Consider the following 18047-nt stretch of genomic DNA (forward strand, 5'->3'; position numbering starts at 1 on the left):
AAAAGGACAGCGCTGGTGGACATGCCTGATTTTCATGTTGAAAGAACTTACTTAGGTTTCCATCTCTAGACTTGCAAGCAATATACAGCCTTGAAAAAAGGGAGCAATCACTCTTGAGAGATGACAGTTGTACGCTTGCTTTAGATTTTTCTCTGGGAGATGGTCGGCTGAACAGAGACAATTTGTTATTTTTGATTGGTTCTGATATTGAAGTAGACCTTTCGATAAGTCGGTCTTTCGTAAAGGTTTCATACTGTTTCTGTCCTAAATCTTCTGCATTGTAGATATCTACAATATCCCTTGTGTCTAATGTCATTAAATCATGGCTCATCTCTGTAAATGGATTTCCCATTTCTTCCAAGACATTACATAAATCACTGACTTGCCGAACAAAGGTTTCCTGTGTGGCTTTATTCTGCTCATGACGTTTGGTGACATGGCTTATTCTTTTGTTTGGCCTTTCCATGGAAGCCTCAAATTCTGCAGTTACTCTTACAATTTCTGGGCCAGCAACCATCCAATACCTCAGTGCATCTGGATTTTGAGTCAGACCGATAGCTCCTCCCTCGCTTTTGACAGAATTGTTTTGCTCGTGTGCCTGGTCGATTGCCATTGATGAAAACACCCTGGTTGATTTGTTAATGGTAAATTTACCATTGTTAAATTCCTCAGCTATATCTGGATGACGTTCCTCCAAACCTGCAATATCTCTAATGTGTACCGGTAACCATCTGGCGTAGTTAATGTGATCGAAACTGAAGAACCAAGGTGCAAGTGCTGATAAACTGTCTATATACAGAGGGAAGTTTGCTGTTCGGACAGATCTCAAGTACGTAAAAACAAGCATTTCAAGATGTGGTGTTGTGTCCCAGAACTGAAAAAGCACACTCTTTCTTGTATAAGATGCACCATTTTTCAAATGAATCAGGCTCCTCTTCAGTGCAGAATTCTACATAGCCACAGTAAGCTCTTTTCATCAACAGGTACAGTGCGCTCGCAGTCACTTGATGCGCATGTCTGGTTCTCGTCACATGCGACGCCTTCAGGAAAGATTCTGCTTCCCCTGAGGATGCTATCCTTAGCTTGCACTAAAGCCTCCACCCATCCTGAATCCTCCAGCCATTCACCTATAAGTTTCAGTGCAGCCATTTCAATGTGTAACCCTCCCAAAAACACAATAAATTTGTCTTCACCATATTCTGAAGGCCACCGCCACTGAATCTGCTTTGCAAGAGTATAAAGGGGCTGATCCAGAGTGATGACAGGTATCTGGTTGTTGTTGAGAAGTATCACGGCTTGTCGAATCACATCAATTGAGTGTTATATCATGGCTACTGACTTTGACTCGTCTGGAAATAATGGCAACAGTGCTGTAATCGCTGGTAAGACTCCAGCTGATTCCTGTCGATTTGCATGATACGCTGCCCATGACAGATTGGTGTTATCGTTGACATTATTGCTGTAGTTCTCTTCAACCTCCACGAGCCACCTGTATGAAAATTGTGATTTAGAATGATTAGATATGATACTACATGCTTAATACCAATGAAAAATTCCATGCAAAAACTGAATTGAAATGTTTTGTGTGATACATACTGAGTTTCCTTTTGCAACTCTTGAATGACATTCTGGCGATCACTTGTCACTTTTCCATCCACATGTGGAACTGTAAACTCGGCTTTTGACATATTCAAAGGGCCAACATTGGTGTAGGAATCCGGCAGTTCATTTAGCTTCTTTGATGAAGATTCCAGTTCAAATGTATCGGAACGGGTCGTACCAAGATTCGAGGGAGTTTGAAATTGAAACAGTGATATTCCAGTTCCATGAAAAGAGCCGGTTGCCATGGAAGAGCTTGGGTTGTGGTCAATGTTATCCACTGCTGCAACCGTAAACAGACCATGGTGCAGATTTGGGGGGCAAATTACTTGTTCGCTGTGGTATTGGGCACAAACAACATTTCCCATTGTTGTTGATATTTACATTACTCGAGTGTAAGAAATGGATAGACCAAGGTCAAATTAGGTGTCAATTAAGTCTCTCTTGCGTGTTCTCGCATGTACTGTTAATCCAACGTATATACTATATAGGAAGTGGTGGCTCTCTGATCTTACTGTGGTCGACATTAATGTTCCTTTCTCACTTTTATCGAGCTGAATTGAACATCAGTAGTTGTGCCGTGCTCAGTGTTTCCTGATTCACCCCATTCGGAGACTGCGACGCTATGTTGGAACCACCATGGATAATAGCTACTAAGGACAGTAATAATTGTCGGTCATTCATATCTCTTCTGACGATTTTCGCAGCTCTAGACAAGCATATTGCTTCTTTGTCATAATCTTCAATTTCACAGGTTTTCCGCAGGGCAGACCCAATGTCCTCATCGTACGCCAGCAAAATATCCCTCCCTTGCCTGTGAGCTGTCATGTATGGAAAATGGGAGAGAATCCGGTTTTTCAATTTCGTACTGTGAGGTCGACCTTCATTTGGTAGTCCCAGTTGTTCTAATCTTCTGCTCTAGAGTTTGATTAGATCCGCAAGCTTGAATACTGGTGCCACTTCTTCCTCCATCTGTGCTTCTTCAATGTATGTTATAAGTTCAGCAAGGGCAGTACCATGACGTATTTCATCTTTGCTCTTTTCTGTTATTTCTTTCTGTTTTTCAGCTGCTCTGTTGTACAAACCAACAAGACACTTTGGATGATATTTCACCTCTTGTGCGACGAGATCCCCAGCACCTAATTGCGCAAGAAGTTTTTCGTCTTGCAGGTCTATTGCACATCTTCGAACACGGCTATCGAGACGAAATGTAGAGGCTTCACGGAGAGGTTCTTGTCGTGAAGGTTTCTCACAGAAAAGAAATAAAGGTTCTTCGCAGCTTTACCCGGGATGCTACTTCGTCGCATGAACATCTTGTTTGAAGATGGCTGCGGTTCCCCCTCATGCTCTGAAGATGCATGCCTCTTCTGTGCTCTACCAAGTTTTGTTCAATTAAACTTCATGTAACATGATTTATGCCACTTTGCTTGGTGACCTGCAAGAGTCTTCTCTATCCCAGATCCTTCATTGAGGTTCCCTCCATCTATGGGGTTGGACAGCTCACCAATTTCACTGAAACTAATGATATTCCTTGCTAATGTGGAATACCCTTGACCAGCACTCGGTCTTTTGGATTGTGCAGGACATTGTAAAATTTCTGGGGATATCTGCTGACAAAGTACACAAATATTCCAGTCAATTTATTTTGGTTTTCCTTTACTTGCTCTCATAGAAGTCATTGGGTCGAACAGTTTATGGCTTTTAGTAGACTTCATTATGTGTATATCTTCTAATCTTCACACATCTGCAACTGTACAAAAATAAATTAGAAAACTGATTAAATACTAAATGTATAAAAACATTAAAAATTCCAAACCAAATTCTCAGAGACTGTCTCTAGTTGTTCACACAGTCACATGAAATACAATGTAACTCAAAGATATCTAACACAAATTCAGAGATTTATGGCCATAATGTTAATAATAGCTCAGTTTGCATATCCCAGATGTAAAACAATTCAAAACCCAACAAAAAATTTCATTACCAAAGACTATTTGGCCATCTGGAATCACATATATTATATATATATATAGTATAAAATTTTGTCTGCAATCTTAGAAAATGGCGGATGCAGTAAGGGGAGGTAACTTTTCAGGTGGCTCCATATCTGAAATTAATTGCATGACATAACTCTACCAGCGTGCAAAATTCCATGCTTGTACGTAAAATAGCCCAATTCTCTCAAATATCTGCCCCACTACAAGGAAACCGATTGCTTAACCCCACTTTTTGCTTAACAAGAGTAGGTAATGACGCTGCATAATCTCCCTGCTCAACCACCCTGGGTCTCTTTCTGCCTCTACCTTTGCACTACACTGAAACGTACCTTCTCTGCATCCAACACATATGCTCCTTGAAGGTTGTCCATTTCTCTGATGCAGACCACCCAGGTGTGTGTGAGCTTTTCCCAATCTAGAGCACCTATCAATTCAATCGAACAGTTCTTCTTCGTTCATATGCAGCACAAGTCTATTCATATGGTTAGGGTGGGAATGTGGAATTTGGCCATGGTGCCGGAGATAGCTCTCCTACTCTTCGCACAGGAAACCATGGGATCTTTAACGTGCACCAACGAAGGCTGGCAGATGGGACTTTCAGTTTAACGCCCATCCGAGGGACGAATGACAGTTTATAGCTGGGTTGGGATTCAAACCCAGGATGGACAGCTTAGAGGAGAGTGTAAGTACCTCTTGGGCCGAGGGCTAGGCCATCCTGTCAGCCCGAATCCAACAGTTTAACAACTTCAATGCACTGGGGGTGGTGGTGTTGGCTTGGAGTAGTATGGATGAGAACAGTGAGGCAAGCTCAAACATCACCAGGGTGTTCTCCACACATAAATCATATGGCAAAAATACACCTCATGTTATTATTTAAAATTCAAAACTTGTTTTATTTACATTTTTTATTATTTAATTTGGGTGAAGTGGGGGTTTCGGGGGGTTGGGAGGGGGCGAACAAGCTGTAAAGTGAGGAAGAAACAAACACAGACTGCGCCTTCACCTTGTGATGAGACCCTCTCACCAACATATCGCAGCTTGACACAGGTATACAATCACCCAACCATACCTGAGCTCCCTACGATTCCTGCCAATGTCTATGTACCCCCAGTCTATCTCCAATAATGCTTCCATGTATCAACCTAATTCAAATTTTATCCCATCTACTGTTTCTGCTGCCACTGCTTTCCAGGAAGACCATTTCAAACATTAACAACAGGAGCACTACTCCCTGAGAGTCAAAGTCGAATCGGTTTAATGTTGTTAATGACATGCAAAGTGGGAACCGTGACAAGAATATAACAATCAATGTTTGTTTTCTACTTCAGTTTAGAATGAAGTTCCAGTTCCACCACTTAACCTCTGTCTTTCACTTACAACCATAAGCTCTGCCTCTCAGCGTTGCCCAGCAACCCAGAACAATGGAAACAATCGTTTTATTTGACACATTAATTGACACATTTGCAATAAAAAAAATTTCAGCACCTGTAAACTGTTAAATAAAGAGCCGATATTCTGATCACTCATTCGTGATTTACTTGACTTCTTTAGCTGCTTGCAGATGAATCCACAGTTCACGAATAATCAAATGTATAAGCTCTTTAACAATCCACTACATCAAACATGATGAAGCGCATTGTGAAAGGGCTTGTATATTTGCTGACTTATGTTGTGAAAGAGCTCAAAGAGCTGATATATTATGTCTTTCAAACACAAATAGGTATAGAGCTTGCACTTGTTATTATGTTTGTAAGAACGAAGCATCCAAGCTTGTGCTTGCAGGCTGCACTCCTCCACCAATGCACCCTCTCCCCGATTGAATTTAAGTTGATAAACTGTACCTACAGGATATACATGTACCGGAGGTGGCATGCTTGCAGACTTTTGAAGAAGCTAAGCCCCGCCCACACGCAGTGATTGGCTGGCCAAGTGGGCAGTGGTGTTTGAATAGAAGGGGTGGGGATGTTGCAGATGTCTGGCATCAGCCTCTGCTATTTACAAGGTCGTCCTCAATTAGAAAGGTTTGCTTTGTCCAAATGCACTGTTACAAGGTGGAGCTCTTCATGTAAATTCATCAGGGTGGAGCTCATCATCTTGGACATTTCATAAACAGTGAGTTTTCTTTTTACTATATTGTGATTATTTGCAATCAGTCGTGTGTGTGTGTGTGTGTGTGTGTGTGTGTGTGTGTGTGTGTGTGTGTGTGTGTGTGTGTGTGTGTGTGTGTGTGTGTGTGTGTGTGTGTGTGTGTGTGTGTGTGTGTGTGTGAAGCATGTTTTTGTGGAGTTCTACAGCAGCGATTAATTCTGATGTGGAGTGTGAAACACCGAGATTATCCTCATGACCTCCTGAGTTGATTCGGCTTATTAACTACAAAAAACCCAGAATAATTCAGCTATCTTTTAAATGCACACCATGTTAAGGTGTTAAGGTGTACACTAAGCAGCTCAACATCGTCTAGCCATGGGATGCCATTCTAATTACAAAATAAATAAGAAGAATAATGATAACATTTGAACGAAGCATATATTAATTAATACCAATAATATGAACAAAAATAAGAATATCAGTGGTGTCATTTGACAATAATAAAAACGAACGAAAATATATATATATATATATATATATATATATATATATATATATATATATATACACACATTTTCAGTATATAAGTAAATGATTCCATATCCTCATCATTCTAAGCCAAGAAGAATGATCCTCTCCACTTTCACTACAGCAGTTAAACAGCCAAATTTCCCTGAATTGTTCAAACCATGATTGAAGCATGAAATTTGATGGACATGCACTTTATGATATAATTTGGTCCAAGTCAGGAGAATTTCATAATCACATTAATATTTCCCCTGACTGCTGAATAACATCAATGGTGCTTCCTCGTTGTGATTGGTGAACGTAACACAATGTGTCCATGTGGCAAATATAATCTGGTCTCACCAGTCAGTGGGGCATAAAGTGCCAGTTTATAAGCCTAAAGGGCTTCAAAAGTCACTTCCGGTTCCGGGTCGGAGCGTCGAGAGGTCTCCTTAGGGGCTCTCTGCTGACAATCTCAAAGTTAAGTTTCCGGTCGTTATTTGTCCCGTTTTAACTGTTTATTTTTCTCACCTACATGTTACTGTGTGTTCCTAGTTCGGTTTTGTTTCAAAAATCATGCTATTTTGTGAGTTTTTGTCGACGTTGTCTTACCGGGTGTTTGAGGCCTAGGCTTGAGGACTCGGCTTGAGGCCTACCGGTTCCCCTCGGTGTACGATCGTTTTATTTGTTTTTTTCTCCCCATTACCTTCAATTTCTATCTTCCCCACTTTCGTAACGTCCCCCATTTCTCCCAACTAATCTCCCCTATTTCTTATCTTAAATCAAAAAGAAAAAAAGAAAATAGTGCATTATGAAACAGTAAAGAGTACCACATGTGTGAGAGAGGCTTAGCGATTTGTCCCCACCACATTTCCACAGGGCACTCAAGGTCCGCCAACAACCCCCTTCTGGTAAAACCACCAAAATCACGAATCACTGCTCACCTTCACTCTTTCATTCCTCTTTTTTCCCGACTTGGAATAAACTCCCTCACTCTATTCTTTCCCATTCTTCCCTCCAGGCTTTCAAAACAGCTGTTCACCACCACCTCTTATCATCCCCCATCCAAATCCTCGATCTTTTCTACCCCCGATAATCCACCCCAGCCCACTTCCTTCAAATTTCCTGCTTTCCTTCCTGAAAGTCCCTGTAATGTCCATCTTCTATTCCCCATGTTCCCCATCCCATCCCTCTCCCTTCCAGAGATCTCCTAATGTGTCTGCTCCCCACTGTTTTGTCCTTCCCACTCCCGCCCCTCTTGTACCAAAAATTTTAATGTTTAAATGTTGAGGCACCAGACCCGGTTGGCATTTTCTGCTGTTTTCTTGTTGCTGCAATCCAATCATTTTATTTTTGTTACATGGCATTTCAGACAAAAGTATTGTTGATTTTGATGTGGATAATAACAAAGTTCAAGTTCAAGATCACCTGTCCTGTGACGTTGTGGAGTGTAAGGTTGTCCTATGTCCTCCATTCAGATGATGGCTGGATGTGACCCTCTGTCCTCTGTTACAGAGCGTAAGGTTGTCCTTCATCATCGATTCAGATGATGGCTGGCTGTGACACCCTGTCCTGTGATATGGAGTGTTAGGTTGTCCGAGGTTCTTGATTCAGATGATGGCTGGATGTGACACACTGTCCTGTGACATTGTAGAGCATGCAGTCTTCTTATGTCCTCGTTTCAGATGATGGCAGCATGTCACACCCTGTCCTCTGACGTTGCACAGTGTAAGGTCATCCTCGGTGCTCCATTCAGATGACGGCTGGCTGAGACACCCTGTCCTGTAATGTAGAGCATAAGGTCATCCTACGTCCTCGATTCAGATGATGTCTGGATGTGACACCCTGTCCTGTGACATTGTGGAGCGTAAGGTCGTCCTAAGTGCTCCATTCAGATGACGGCTGGATGTGTCAGCCTGCTCTGTGATGTTGTAGAGCAGAGGGACTTCTTTATGAGCTTCATTTTTCACAAAATGCCTGGTGTTGGCTAAATGATTAAGTGGCTGGCTTAACATCTTAGATCTTAGGGTCTTGAGTTCAAGCCCTGATCAAACTGTTGAATGAACACCAGGTGGGTTGACTCACGTGGTACATGTGTGACCCAACGTCAAATCGATATGGCGAATAGTTTATGGGTTATTGCACTCACAGCTATAAATGTTGACGCCCAGCCAGCCAGCCAGCCGGACAGACAGCCGGACGGATGACCCGGGTGATAACAATATCCCCTTCCGCCACGTGGCAGGGGATAAAAATTAAACAAGACTATTGACAATAACAAACGTGTGTGTGTGTGTGTGTGTGTGTGTGTGTGTGTGTGTGTGTGTGTGTGTGTGTGTGTGTGTGTGTGTGTGTGTGTGTGTGTGTGTGTGTGTGTGTGTATAGGGGGGCCCGGGGGGGGGGGAGATGAAAACATGTTTACAACGTAAAAACGAGTGAGAGTAATCTACCCCTTGTTCACATATTCAAATACATGACGTATATATAAAATGTGGTGTCAGGAGAGGGATAACCATGTCCAAATCCTGAACATAGACTCCTGCCAATAGGTTAATCCCCCCCCCCTTTCCAGTGCATCAGCCCCCTCTAGACTTGGGTCCTCAAATGCCTCATCCGGCACCCCTTAATCAATCAGTGTCCCCCCCCCCATCCCCGAACATGTTGTAATAGCGATATATATATATATATATATATATATATATATATATATATATATATATATATATATATATATATATATATATATATTGTATACCTTGGTCGAGGATCGTATGAGAGTTAACACACAACTCACAGCAAGGAGGCATGAGACAAGAGGGGCGGGAGTGGAAGGGACAAAACAGTGGGGAACAGACACATCAGGTGAACTGTGGAAGGGAGAGGGATGGGGATGGGACGGGGAACATGGCGAATAGAAGATGGAGATTACAGGGACTTTCAGGAAGGAAAGCAGGGAATTGAAGGAAGTGGGCTTGGGTGGATTATCGGGGGTAGAAAAGATCGAGGATTTGGATGGGGGAAGATAAGAGGTGGTGGTGAACAGCTGTTTTGAAAGCCTGGAGGGAAGAATGGGAAAGAATAGAGTGAGGAAGTTTATTCCAAAGGCGGGAAAAAGAGGAATGAAAGAGTGAAGATGGGCAGTGATTCGTGATTTTGGTAGTTTTACCAGAAGGGGGTTGTTGGCGGACCTTGAGCGCCCTGTGGAAATGTGGTGGGGACAAATCGCAGAGAGAGCAGGGGGGGGCAAGGCTGGAGAGGAGTCGGTAGAAGACAGAAAGACCACCGACCAACCTGCGGTGATTGAGTGAGAGGCCCAAAGACTCAGCTTCATTGTGGGAGATGCCGATGATCTTAAATGCCCTGGTTTCGACAGCGTGAAGCTGAGAAAGGTGGGAGGCAGGAGCACCAGCCCAGAGGGGAGAGCAGTACTCCATCAGGCTACGGACAAAAGTTTTGTAAGTGGTCAGGAGCTCAAGAGGGCCGAGGAAGGACTTTGCACGACGGAGGATTCCCAGTCGGCGACTGGCTTTTGAGGCGAGGTTGGAAATGTGACTTTCCCAGGAAAGGTCATGGCAGATAGTGAGACCCAGAAGCTTGAAAGAAAAGACTTCTTCCAGAGCGTTGTTGAAAAAGTGGATGGGGGGGGGGGTTTGTAAACGGTCCTTTCGAAGAGACATAGTGAGAGTGTGAGATTTGTCTGGATTGAAAGACATGTTCCACGTGTTGGACCAGTTTGTGATTTTATCCAGATCTGCAGTGAGCGAAGAAGCTGCTGCTTGCTGAACTGAGGGATGACAGATGGTACGGCAGAGGGTGGAGTCGTCGGCAAAGAGAAATAGAGGATTTTCCAGAGAGTCAGAGATTGACGCCCTTCGTTTAACATCCAACCGAGGGACAGCACGCACATTGATGAATCACCCTGCCCTGAGAAACAACAGGATAACACTTTTTAGCTTGGTCGGGAATCAAACCCAGAGGAGACAGCTCAGAGGTGAGTCCGACCAACCCTGCTTTTCATACCTGTGTAAAGGTGCAATTTCCGAGAGAAAAGAGATGTTTTAAAGTCAGTTGTTGTTGTTGTTCTTCCATTGTGTAAAAATAAAACGCGCATGAAGCAAAGCAATCCACACAGGAATGTGAAGAAGATTCCCTAATGGGGCGGGGCGAGCAGACAATGAGAAGGAGCGAAACAAAGGAGAGTCGACGGTGGGAGGAAGACCAGGGATCCTGGTTGTGTGCTTTGCAGGTGAAAGGGAAGCGCTCGGCTCGGGTCGATCGGTTCACTCCTCCTGATCTTTGATGTGGAGCGATGAGGCCTCGCCGGACGTGTTGTGTTCATGGTGACAGAGCTGGGGTGACACCGATGACGTGCTGTGGTAGAATGGTGTACCGTTTCACTGCCAGTTCTTGCTTCCTGAGGATTTGCAGCTGTGTCCCTCTTGTCCACCCCCTGTTTCCTCCCTTTGCCCCTATTCTTCTTTACATCCCTCATTTTTCCAATCTCCCTCTATTCTGTCTCTCATACCTGCCGTTGTTGTGGTCCCCCCTTTTTGTTCCATTATGTCATGATCCATCATATGTTAATCTATTTCCTCCATGAGCCTCGACTGTGTGTAAAAAAAATAAAAATAAAAACCCCAAAAAAACCTTTGTTCGGTCCCGGGGGGAGGGAGAGCAAATGTTACAGTAGTATAAGGGGACGTCTATGACGCAGGAGGGAGGGTCGTGAGAAATCGTGATATTTATTACGTAATAAATAGATGACCTTTTCGTGATCTGAGACTTGTAGTAATCGGATGACAGGAAGATTTCCTATTCTAGTCTTGGGAAAGTGTCCATAAGACTTGGTTGAAGCACTTTGGATTACGTGCCTTGTGCTGCGTCATGGACGGTCCTCGAGAGAGTGGGACGGAGATCGAGGTGTGAAGAGGTTACATGTTCGCCATCGGGTGGAGTGCATCTCGGAGCATGCCGATTTTACAACGAGGTTGTTTCAGTGTGTCCCGTGTACGTGAGAATGTGAAAGACCTTTTCGAGGTGCTTTTTGTGAAGAACAGAACATTCCGTCCGTAACTGGACCCTGTTCTCCACTTGGTGTTGAAAAATTATCTACATTTGGTGGGAGGGGCGGGCATGCCATTCCTCAACAGGCTATGACGCGTTGATGTCTTTTGTTAATCTGTTTCAGGTTCTTGAGGCGATACGTCCTCCTTTTTACCCAAGGTAACGAGCTCTGACGTTTGGCCACGTCGACGTTCTCATCGGGTGTTTCAATGGCGCAACTTTGTGGTAAGAAATTTTACGTTGTCTTGTCGTCAGCCATCGTCGAGACGTTAAGTCGTCGAGCCGCGTTCTGTTCGCCGCTTGCCAAGCCACCATACTCTGTAGCCGTCGATAAACACAATCAATGCCTTTGGGGAAGTTGTCACAAGAGGATCGAGTAAAACTGAAAACGACGACCTGGGCAGCATTTGCTGGAGTACCCCGATCACATTGTTTCCATGGAAACCGTCGTATTGTTAAACGGTACCGAGCACTCTGTTCCGTTGGAGTGCTTGCTTGAGTGCTTTGAATGAAGCAAGCCCCTTGTTAATGGAACACACCCCAGGTGCCAGGTATTAGCTCAAATTGACAACCTCTTTTCCCCGCTGTGTATCATTAAAGGGTCTACAAAGCAAGGTATTATTATCATTGGTTGATAGCATGATGTAACGACACTGGAAACACCCGCATTCCATGTGGAACACTCCATAACGTTTGGATGGACACTCCCACCTCTTCAGGTGGTGTGACGACATCACCTCTGTCCACCTTCAGTGGCGGAGATAATTATCCGAGCGATGTACTCACAATGTACTACATTTGAGAATGCGGAGTACGCATGTTTTTGCTTCATGTAAATTACCCGGGTTATTTGTATTTTTATTTTCAGGAGCGATCAAGGCTGTGGTCTGTTGCCTCTACACTGCCCAAATAAAGGCATGTGTCAGAATATCATGTTGCATCTTTGGATTAAGATCACCCAAAGGGCGGGTACTCGACCATGGTATTACTAATCATAAAGACACTAACATGACCCCTGTAGCTCCACACTTGAAGTATTGATATCTTACAAATCGTACAGAGAATTAACCTGCAAGTTAGAGCGTTCACCAACCTTAACTTCACTCTCCGACACTTTAAACCCACGTCCAGTGTTATTCATCGTCTTACAGATGCATAATCTTCAGTCAAAATGGCCATTTCTCCCGATGCTTTGGACGAGAATTTGGTTTGGGATGGATGTTCAGTGGCAGGACCGGATTTAGACATGTGGTGGCCCCTGGGCAGCCTTCAGTAGTTGAGGCCCACCCTACCTTAGAATACTAGAAAGGTGACAAGACATATTTACAGTCATCCATAAAGTATATTTTTCAAGAACAAAGAATCTGAACTTCTATATCAAATAGAGAATGAGATAAGATGAACATCTTGTATCTGTTACAGATGAATATCTTATATCTGTTCCACTAACTACCAACTACCATTCAGGCACTCACAAATACATTTTTCCTTACAATTTTGTTTTTGATGAAATATGTCGAGGCCCCCTGGTTGTGGAGGCCCCTGGGCAACTGCCCAGCTTGCCCATGCCTAAATCCGGCCCTGTTCAGTGGTCTTGCTGCGATCACATTGCTTTCATGACAAATCATGAAAATGTATATTCAACGAACAGCGACCTTGGTCAGATAAGGTTGCCATCACAACATGGTTATCTCATGCCAATAACCTTGGCAGTTAAACTTGTTTCTTATCTGGCATTCACCCCAGCATCGATCAACACGTCTCCGTTATCCCACTCTCTGCACTCCCTCGTTCCAATGAATTTATTCCATTTATCGAGCCCTTCATATGATTATTAACTCCACCACTGAAAGTACATGGAGGTGAGGTTTTCGCCTGTCCTTTGGTGTCTGTGAGCAGGATATCTCAAAAAAGTTGTGGACCAGTTGCGAGAAAACTTGGTGGATGAGTTGGTTCAGTGACGAGAACAAGCCGATTCGATTTTGGTTCAGGTCTGGATCCAGATCCTGACTAATCTGTGGCGTTCAAAATGTAAACTGTTCAGCCCGTCGGAGGCATGCGCTCTACCGAGTGCCCGTTTTAGTTTATACTGTGTTACATGCCAACAGCCCATTTTGCCCTCTTCCATGCTTTTAACAAGTCACTCACGAGCTCATCTCCTGATGGTCACGAACTGGCTCAATTCTGTCAGTCAATGACCGGCCCAACAAAAGACGGTCAATGGCCGACTCAGCTCCAAATGGTCGCCAATTTTCAGGATTCCCAATGTCCATCACCCACTCGCCAGATTCCCGATTGTCATCACGCATTCGCCAGATTCCCGATGGCTGGTCACCAACTCACCGGATTCCCGAGGGCCATCACCCACTCGCCGGATTCCCGACGCCCGGTCACCAACTCGCCGGATTCCCGACGGCTGGTCACCAACTCGCCAGATTCCCGAAGGCTGCTCACCAACTTGCCGGGTTCCCGTCGGCCGGTTACCAAATCACCGGATTCCCGTCGGCCGGTCACCAAATCGCCGGATTCCCATCGGCCGGTCACCAAATCGCCGGATTCCCGTCGGCTGGTCACCAACTCGCTGGATTCGCGTCGGCCGGTCACCAAATCGCCGGATTCCCGTCGGCCGGTCACCAACTCACCGGATTCCCGTCGGCCGGTCACCAACTCGCCGGATTCCCGACGGCCAGTCACCAACTCGCCAGCTCCCCTACAGTCCATTGATAAGTCGCCTCCCCTTCGGTCACGTAGAATTTCCTGGATGAAACGGTCACTCACATTTATCTATCTATAATTCCAGCAATGTGTGTGTGTGTGTGTGTGTGTGTGTGTGTGTGTGTGTGTGTGTGTGTGTGTGTGTGTGTGTGTGTGTGTGTGTGTGTGACCGCTGTTTCGCAACAACCATTGGTCCGATCTTATTGAAACTTGCCAGGTATATTGCTGGGGACCAGAGTACGTGCCTTTTCAAGGTTTGATATTAATCGGACTAGCGGTTCCCAAGTTATGGCCATTTATTTACCAAACCAATGACAGGACACGTTGCTGCGTTGGCGTGGCCGATGGGGAAAGGGCGCCTTAGTTACCAATGACAGGACACGTTGCTGCGTAGGCGTGGCCGATGGGGACAGGGCGCCTGAGTCACCAATGACAGGACACGTTGCTGCGTCGGCGTGGCCGTTGGGGAAGAGATCCTCAGCTGCGTTCCCCATTATGGATTACAACGTACGGACTTCCGGATAGTGATGACACTGTATTCTCATAATTTCTCGATTTTTAATGCGCATTTATAGATAAACACAATGCCCCAATCCAGTCGTCGTTTACGAGAGTGAAGGAACGTGTGGTTGTTGTTTCTGGCACGCGGTTTGCAAGTTTTTTTATTATTTATTTTTGCACGTTCGGCCACACCAGAGCGAAGGAACGGCCTGTGTGGTTGTTGTTTCTGGTACACGGTTTGAAGGTTTTTTTTTTGTTTTTTTTTGCACGTACGGCCATGCACTAGTAATTATAATGTGTTCATTCGATTGGTTATGCTTCAGTCACATTTGCCATGGTGGCCGTAGAGTCTAAAAAATCTACGGCCACTAGCAATTATAGGGCGGCCGCAGTATTTCCAGTCACACAATGTAGCAGTCACGTATGTTTTTATTTTTCGGGTTTCCCAACCTTGACCGAACCCAGTACCTGCAGAGCCGAGCAGCCGCATGGCTGAGGAAGTCGCCATTGCAAGGCTTCTTCTTCTTCTTCTTCTTCTTCCTTCTCTTCCTCCTCTTCCTCCTCTTCCTCCTCTTCCTCCTCTTCCTCCTCTTCCTCCTCCTCTTCTTCTTCTTCCATTTTTCTTCACGCGGCGGCCTGATTCAGCATTATCTTGTAAAACAAGTAATCTATAATAATCATGTACATTTTTCTCCTCATTGATAATTAATTAGTTCGGAGAAATGTGACCCGGAAACGATAGAAATGTTATCGGGCAAAAAATTAACGGACATTATGGGACTAAAAAATCCAGTTATCGGAAATTAACTGGTCCGATAACGAGAAATGGAAGTTAACTTCCGATAAAAAAAGTAAACCGATAATTATCTGTTATCGGATTATCGCTTTTGTGCTCAACACTGGTGACAAACACCTACACTCCGATCTCCAGCGGTAGCGCACGGTGGACGCACGGTCGACGCAGACTGCCACGGAGGCCTACGTAGGACGCACGGCGGGCATAGGGGAACCGTGCGTTGCCCGCAGGTAGTCACACAGTCCGCAAGGCCACCGTACGGTGAACACAGGGACACCTTAGGACTACCCTACGGCGACCGTGGGAATAGTGCGGCCGCCGTAATTTTTTGGGGGTTGGCAAAATTCATTTTTCATTGATAAGAGCCTACGGAAAACGCATGAATAACGCAAGCCCACCGTACGCCTTACGTACGGTCGACGTGCAACACATCTACGTCATGGCTACGGCTTGTCGAATTGCTACGGCGAACGTAGAAATGAAAAAAGTTATAACTCCACGCTTTAATTCCACGTAGACCCCGACGGCCTGTAAAATATAGCCTACGGCGTAGGGCCACCCTGAGGTCACCTCAGAAACTCTGCGGCCGCCGCACGTTTCTGTCAATTCGGGGGGGGGGGGGTACGGCCACCGGATCCTCGCCATAGAGCAAATGTGACTCATGCTTTAGTAAGAATGTTGAAACGAGATTTTTTTTACAAGTTTAAATGTTGATTTGAAACTCGTACGATACAACATTAATGGAATGCATCGCAGATTCTGATGTGAGCCCTGCGCCAGTAGAGTACGTGGTTTAATCCGTCGTGCGAGCGTGGTGCACGGGGTTACCGTGCAGGGGTGCTGTATCGTGGAAGGTTTGGCCTAGTCGGGCACGTTGTATCGTGTGTGTTAGTAAAGTTGATTTCAACCTCACCAAGACTGGTGTTTGGCCTCGGTGCTCCGTTTGGGATTCCATTTAACCTTTGTGGCCCTGACGTTACATCATTTGTTCGATTCCAGTTGGGGAAATTGCGAGAATGAAAAAAGGTGCTCAAGGTGTTCCTTCCACAATGACCAATCAGACACAGGACCAGGAGATGATTGTGGAGAACGGAGTGGGTGATGTGTGTGTAGCCCCTTGCCTCGATGAGAATACAAGTAATGATTGGGTGTCACCAAGCCTGCCCAGCTGCTGTACCTGGAAGCAAAATATCAAGGCCACGTCTGTGCATGTGCATCAGCAGCAAAGGTAACAAAACGGAAGGAGGTTTTGGTTTCTGAGTTCTTTGATATCTCTACTTTGGTTCTGACATGGAGTTGGCCAACAAACTCACGTCAACCCCTCATTTTGTGTCTCCTGCCTCCCTTGTGCCTCCCTCCCCCACCCCCTCCTACTTCTAATCACTTGCAGCCAAAAGCCAAAGATTCTGCCGAACATCCTCTCACACATTGGGAACACACCTATGGTTCATCTGAACAAGATCGGAAAAGCGCACGGCCTGCAGTGCGAGCTGTGTACGTATGCTGTGTATGAATGTAACTGTCTGGTTTCAATATATCCGCCCAGAAGCCCTGGGGTCTTCTAATGGTATCGAGTGTCCCGTGTTGCAGTGGCAAAGTGTGAGTTTTTCAATGCTGGTGGGAGTGTCAAAGACCGCATTGCTTTGCGCATGGTCGAGGATGCCGAGCGAAGTGGAATGTTAAAGCCGGGAGATGTTTTGATTGAGCCAACTTCAGGAAATACAGGTACATGGGCAAAGTTGGCATGTTGTATATCACAGGAACATGGAGGGGGAGGGAGGGTGTTACATGCTATGTGTACACAGAGAAAGTGGTTGTGTTGCATGTTTTGGGTTCATGAAGAAAGTGGTTGTGGTGAATGTTGAAGGTGCAAAGAGAAAGTGGTTGTGTTGAATGTTTTGGGTTCATGGGGAAAGTGGTTGTGTTGCCTGTTGAAGGCACAAAGGGAAAGTGGTCGTGTTCGATGTTGAACGCACATAGGGAAAGTGGTTGTGTTGCATGTTGTGAGCACTCCACCTTCCTGCCGGTAGGAATTGGTTTGGCACTTGTGGCAGCGGTGAAAGGCTACAAGTGCATTGTTGTGATGCCCGAGAAGATGAGTAACGAGAAGGTGAGATTGTGACACCATTTGTTTCATCATCTACCTGCTTTGACCCGAGCTTTGCAGTGCTCTGAACCGGGTTCGTGTTCTTCTGGTTGTTATTACCGGTTTGTTTTCCGTACAGGTGGATGTTCTGCGAGCCCTTGGTTCCGAAATTGTACGAACACCAACAAAAGCGAGTTATGACTCCTACGAGTCACACGTAAAGGTCGCTTGGAGACTTAAACAAAGCATGCCAAATGCTCACATCCTAGACCAGGTCAGTCGATCTCTCAATGTACCCCACCCCACCCCTCAGCCGGTATCCCCGTCAGTAATGTTTTTACCTCGCGCACATGAAACAAAAAACAGAGTTAAGCAATTATTTCACTTCTGTCTGTCCATCCATCCAAAAACGTCAGTTTATGATTGAGGAACAACTTGATTCAAATGGAATGTGATACCTGGTACATGGATCGAAAAACGAATCTCTAGTTTCGCAGTACTTTGTCTCTGAATTGGTCCGAACCACACTTGCGCAGAGAGACATGAGAATTTTTGTCTTTCTGCCTGCCTGGCAGTCAAACAAAATGAAAATCATTCCAAACAGGAAATTTACTGCTTCAAAGGACTTCACAAAGGACACAAACAACAGGCATGAAGAACTAATGTAACGTGATGGACAACGTGGTGTATTGGA

The 18047-nt window shown here is 45.1% G+C and overlaps 1 protein-coding gene across 5 annotated transcripts in view; it reads left to right on the forward strand.

The window, feature by feature from the left end:
* The first annotated feature begins 5553 nt into the window (after positions 1-5553).
* The window catches only part of LOC147031122 (cystathionine beta-synthase-like), a 23421-nt gene continuing 10927 nt past the window's right edge, over positions 5554-18047 (forward strand). For 2 of the 5 annotated variants that reach the window (XM_085875892.1, XM_085875897.1), the window contains exons 1-7: positions 5554-5708; positions 11380-11480; positions 16267-16495; positions 16658-16761; positions 16858-16992; positions 17298-17377; positions 17493-17627. In XM_085875892.1, the coding sequence (XP_085732018.1) occupies positions 11465-11480; positions 16267-16495; positions 16658-16761; positions 16858-16992; positions 17298-17377; positions 17493-17627 (699 nt within the window). In that variant the 5' untranslated portion in view covers positions 5554-5708; positions 11380-11464. Of the gene's footprint in view, positions 5709-9986; positions 10183-10309; positions 10532-11379; positions 11481-16266; positions 16496-16657; positions 16762-16857; positions 16993-17297; positions 17378-17492; positions 17628-18047 lie in introns of those variants that run through there. The other 3 variants (XM_085875896.1, XM_085875893.1, XM_085875895.1) reach the window with 3 other exon arrangements.

Source organism: Eptatretus burgeri, chromosome 3 (genome assembly GCF_056783735.1).
Source record: "Eptatretus burgeri isolate ZD-2024b chromosome 3, Ebu_testis_v1, whole genome shotgun sequence".
In the NCBI taxonomy this organism is placed as follows: Eukaryota; Metazoa; Chordata; class Myxini; order Myxiniformes; family Myxinidae; genus Eptatretus; species Eptatretus burgeri.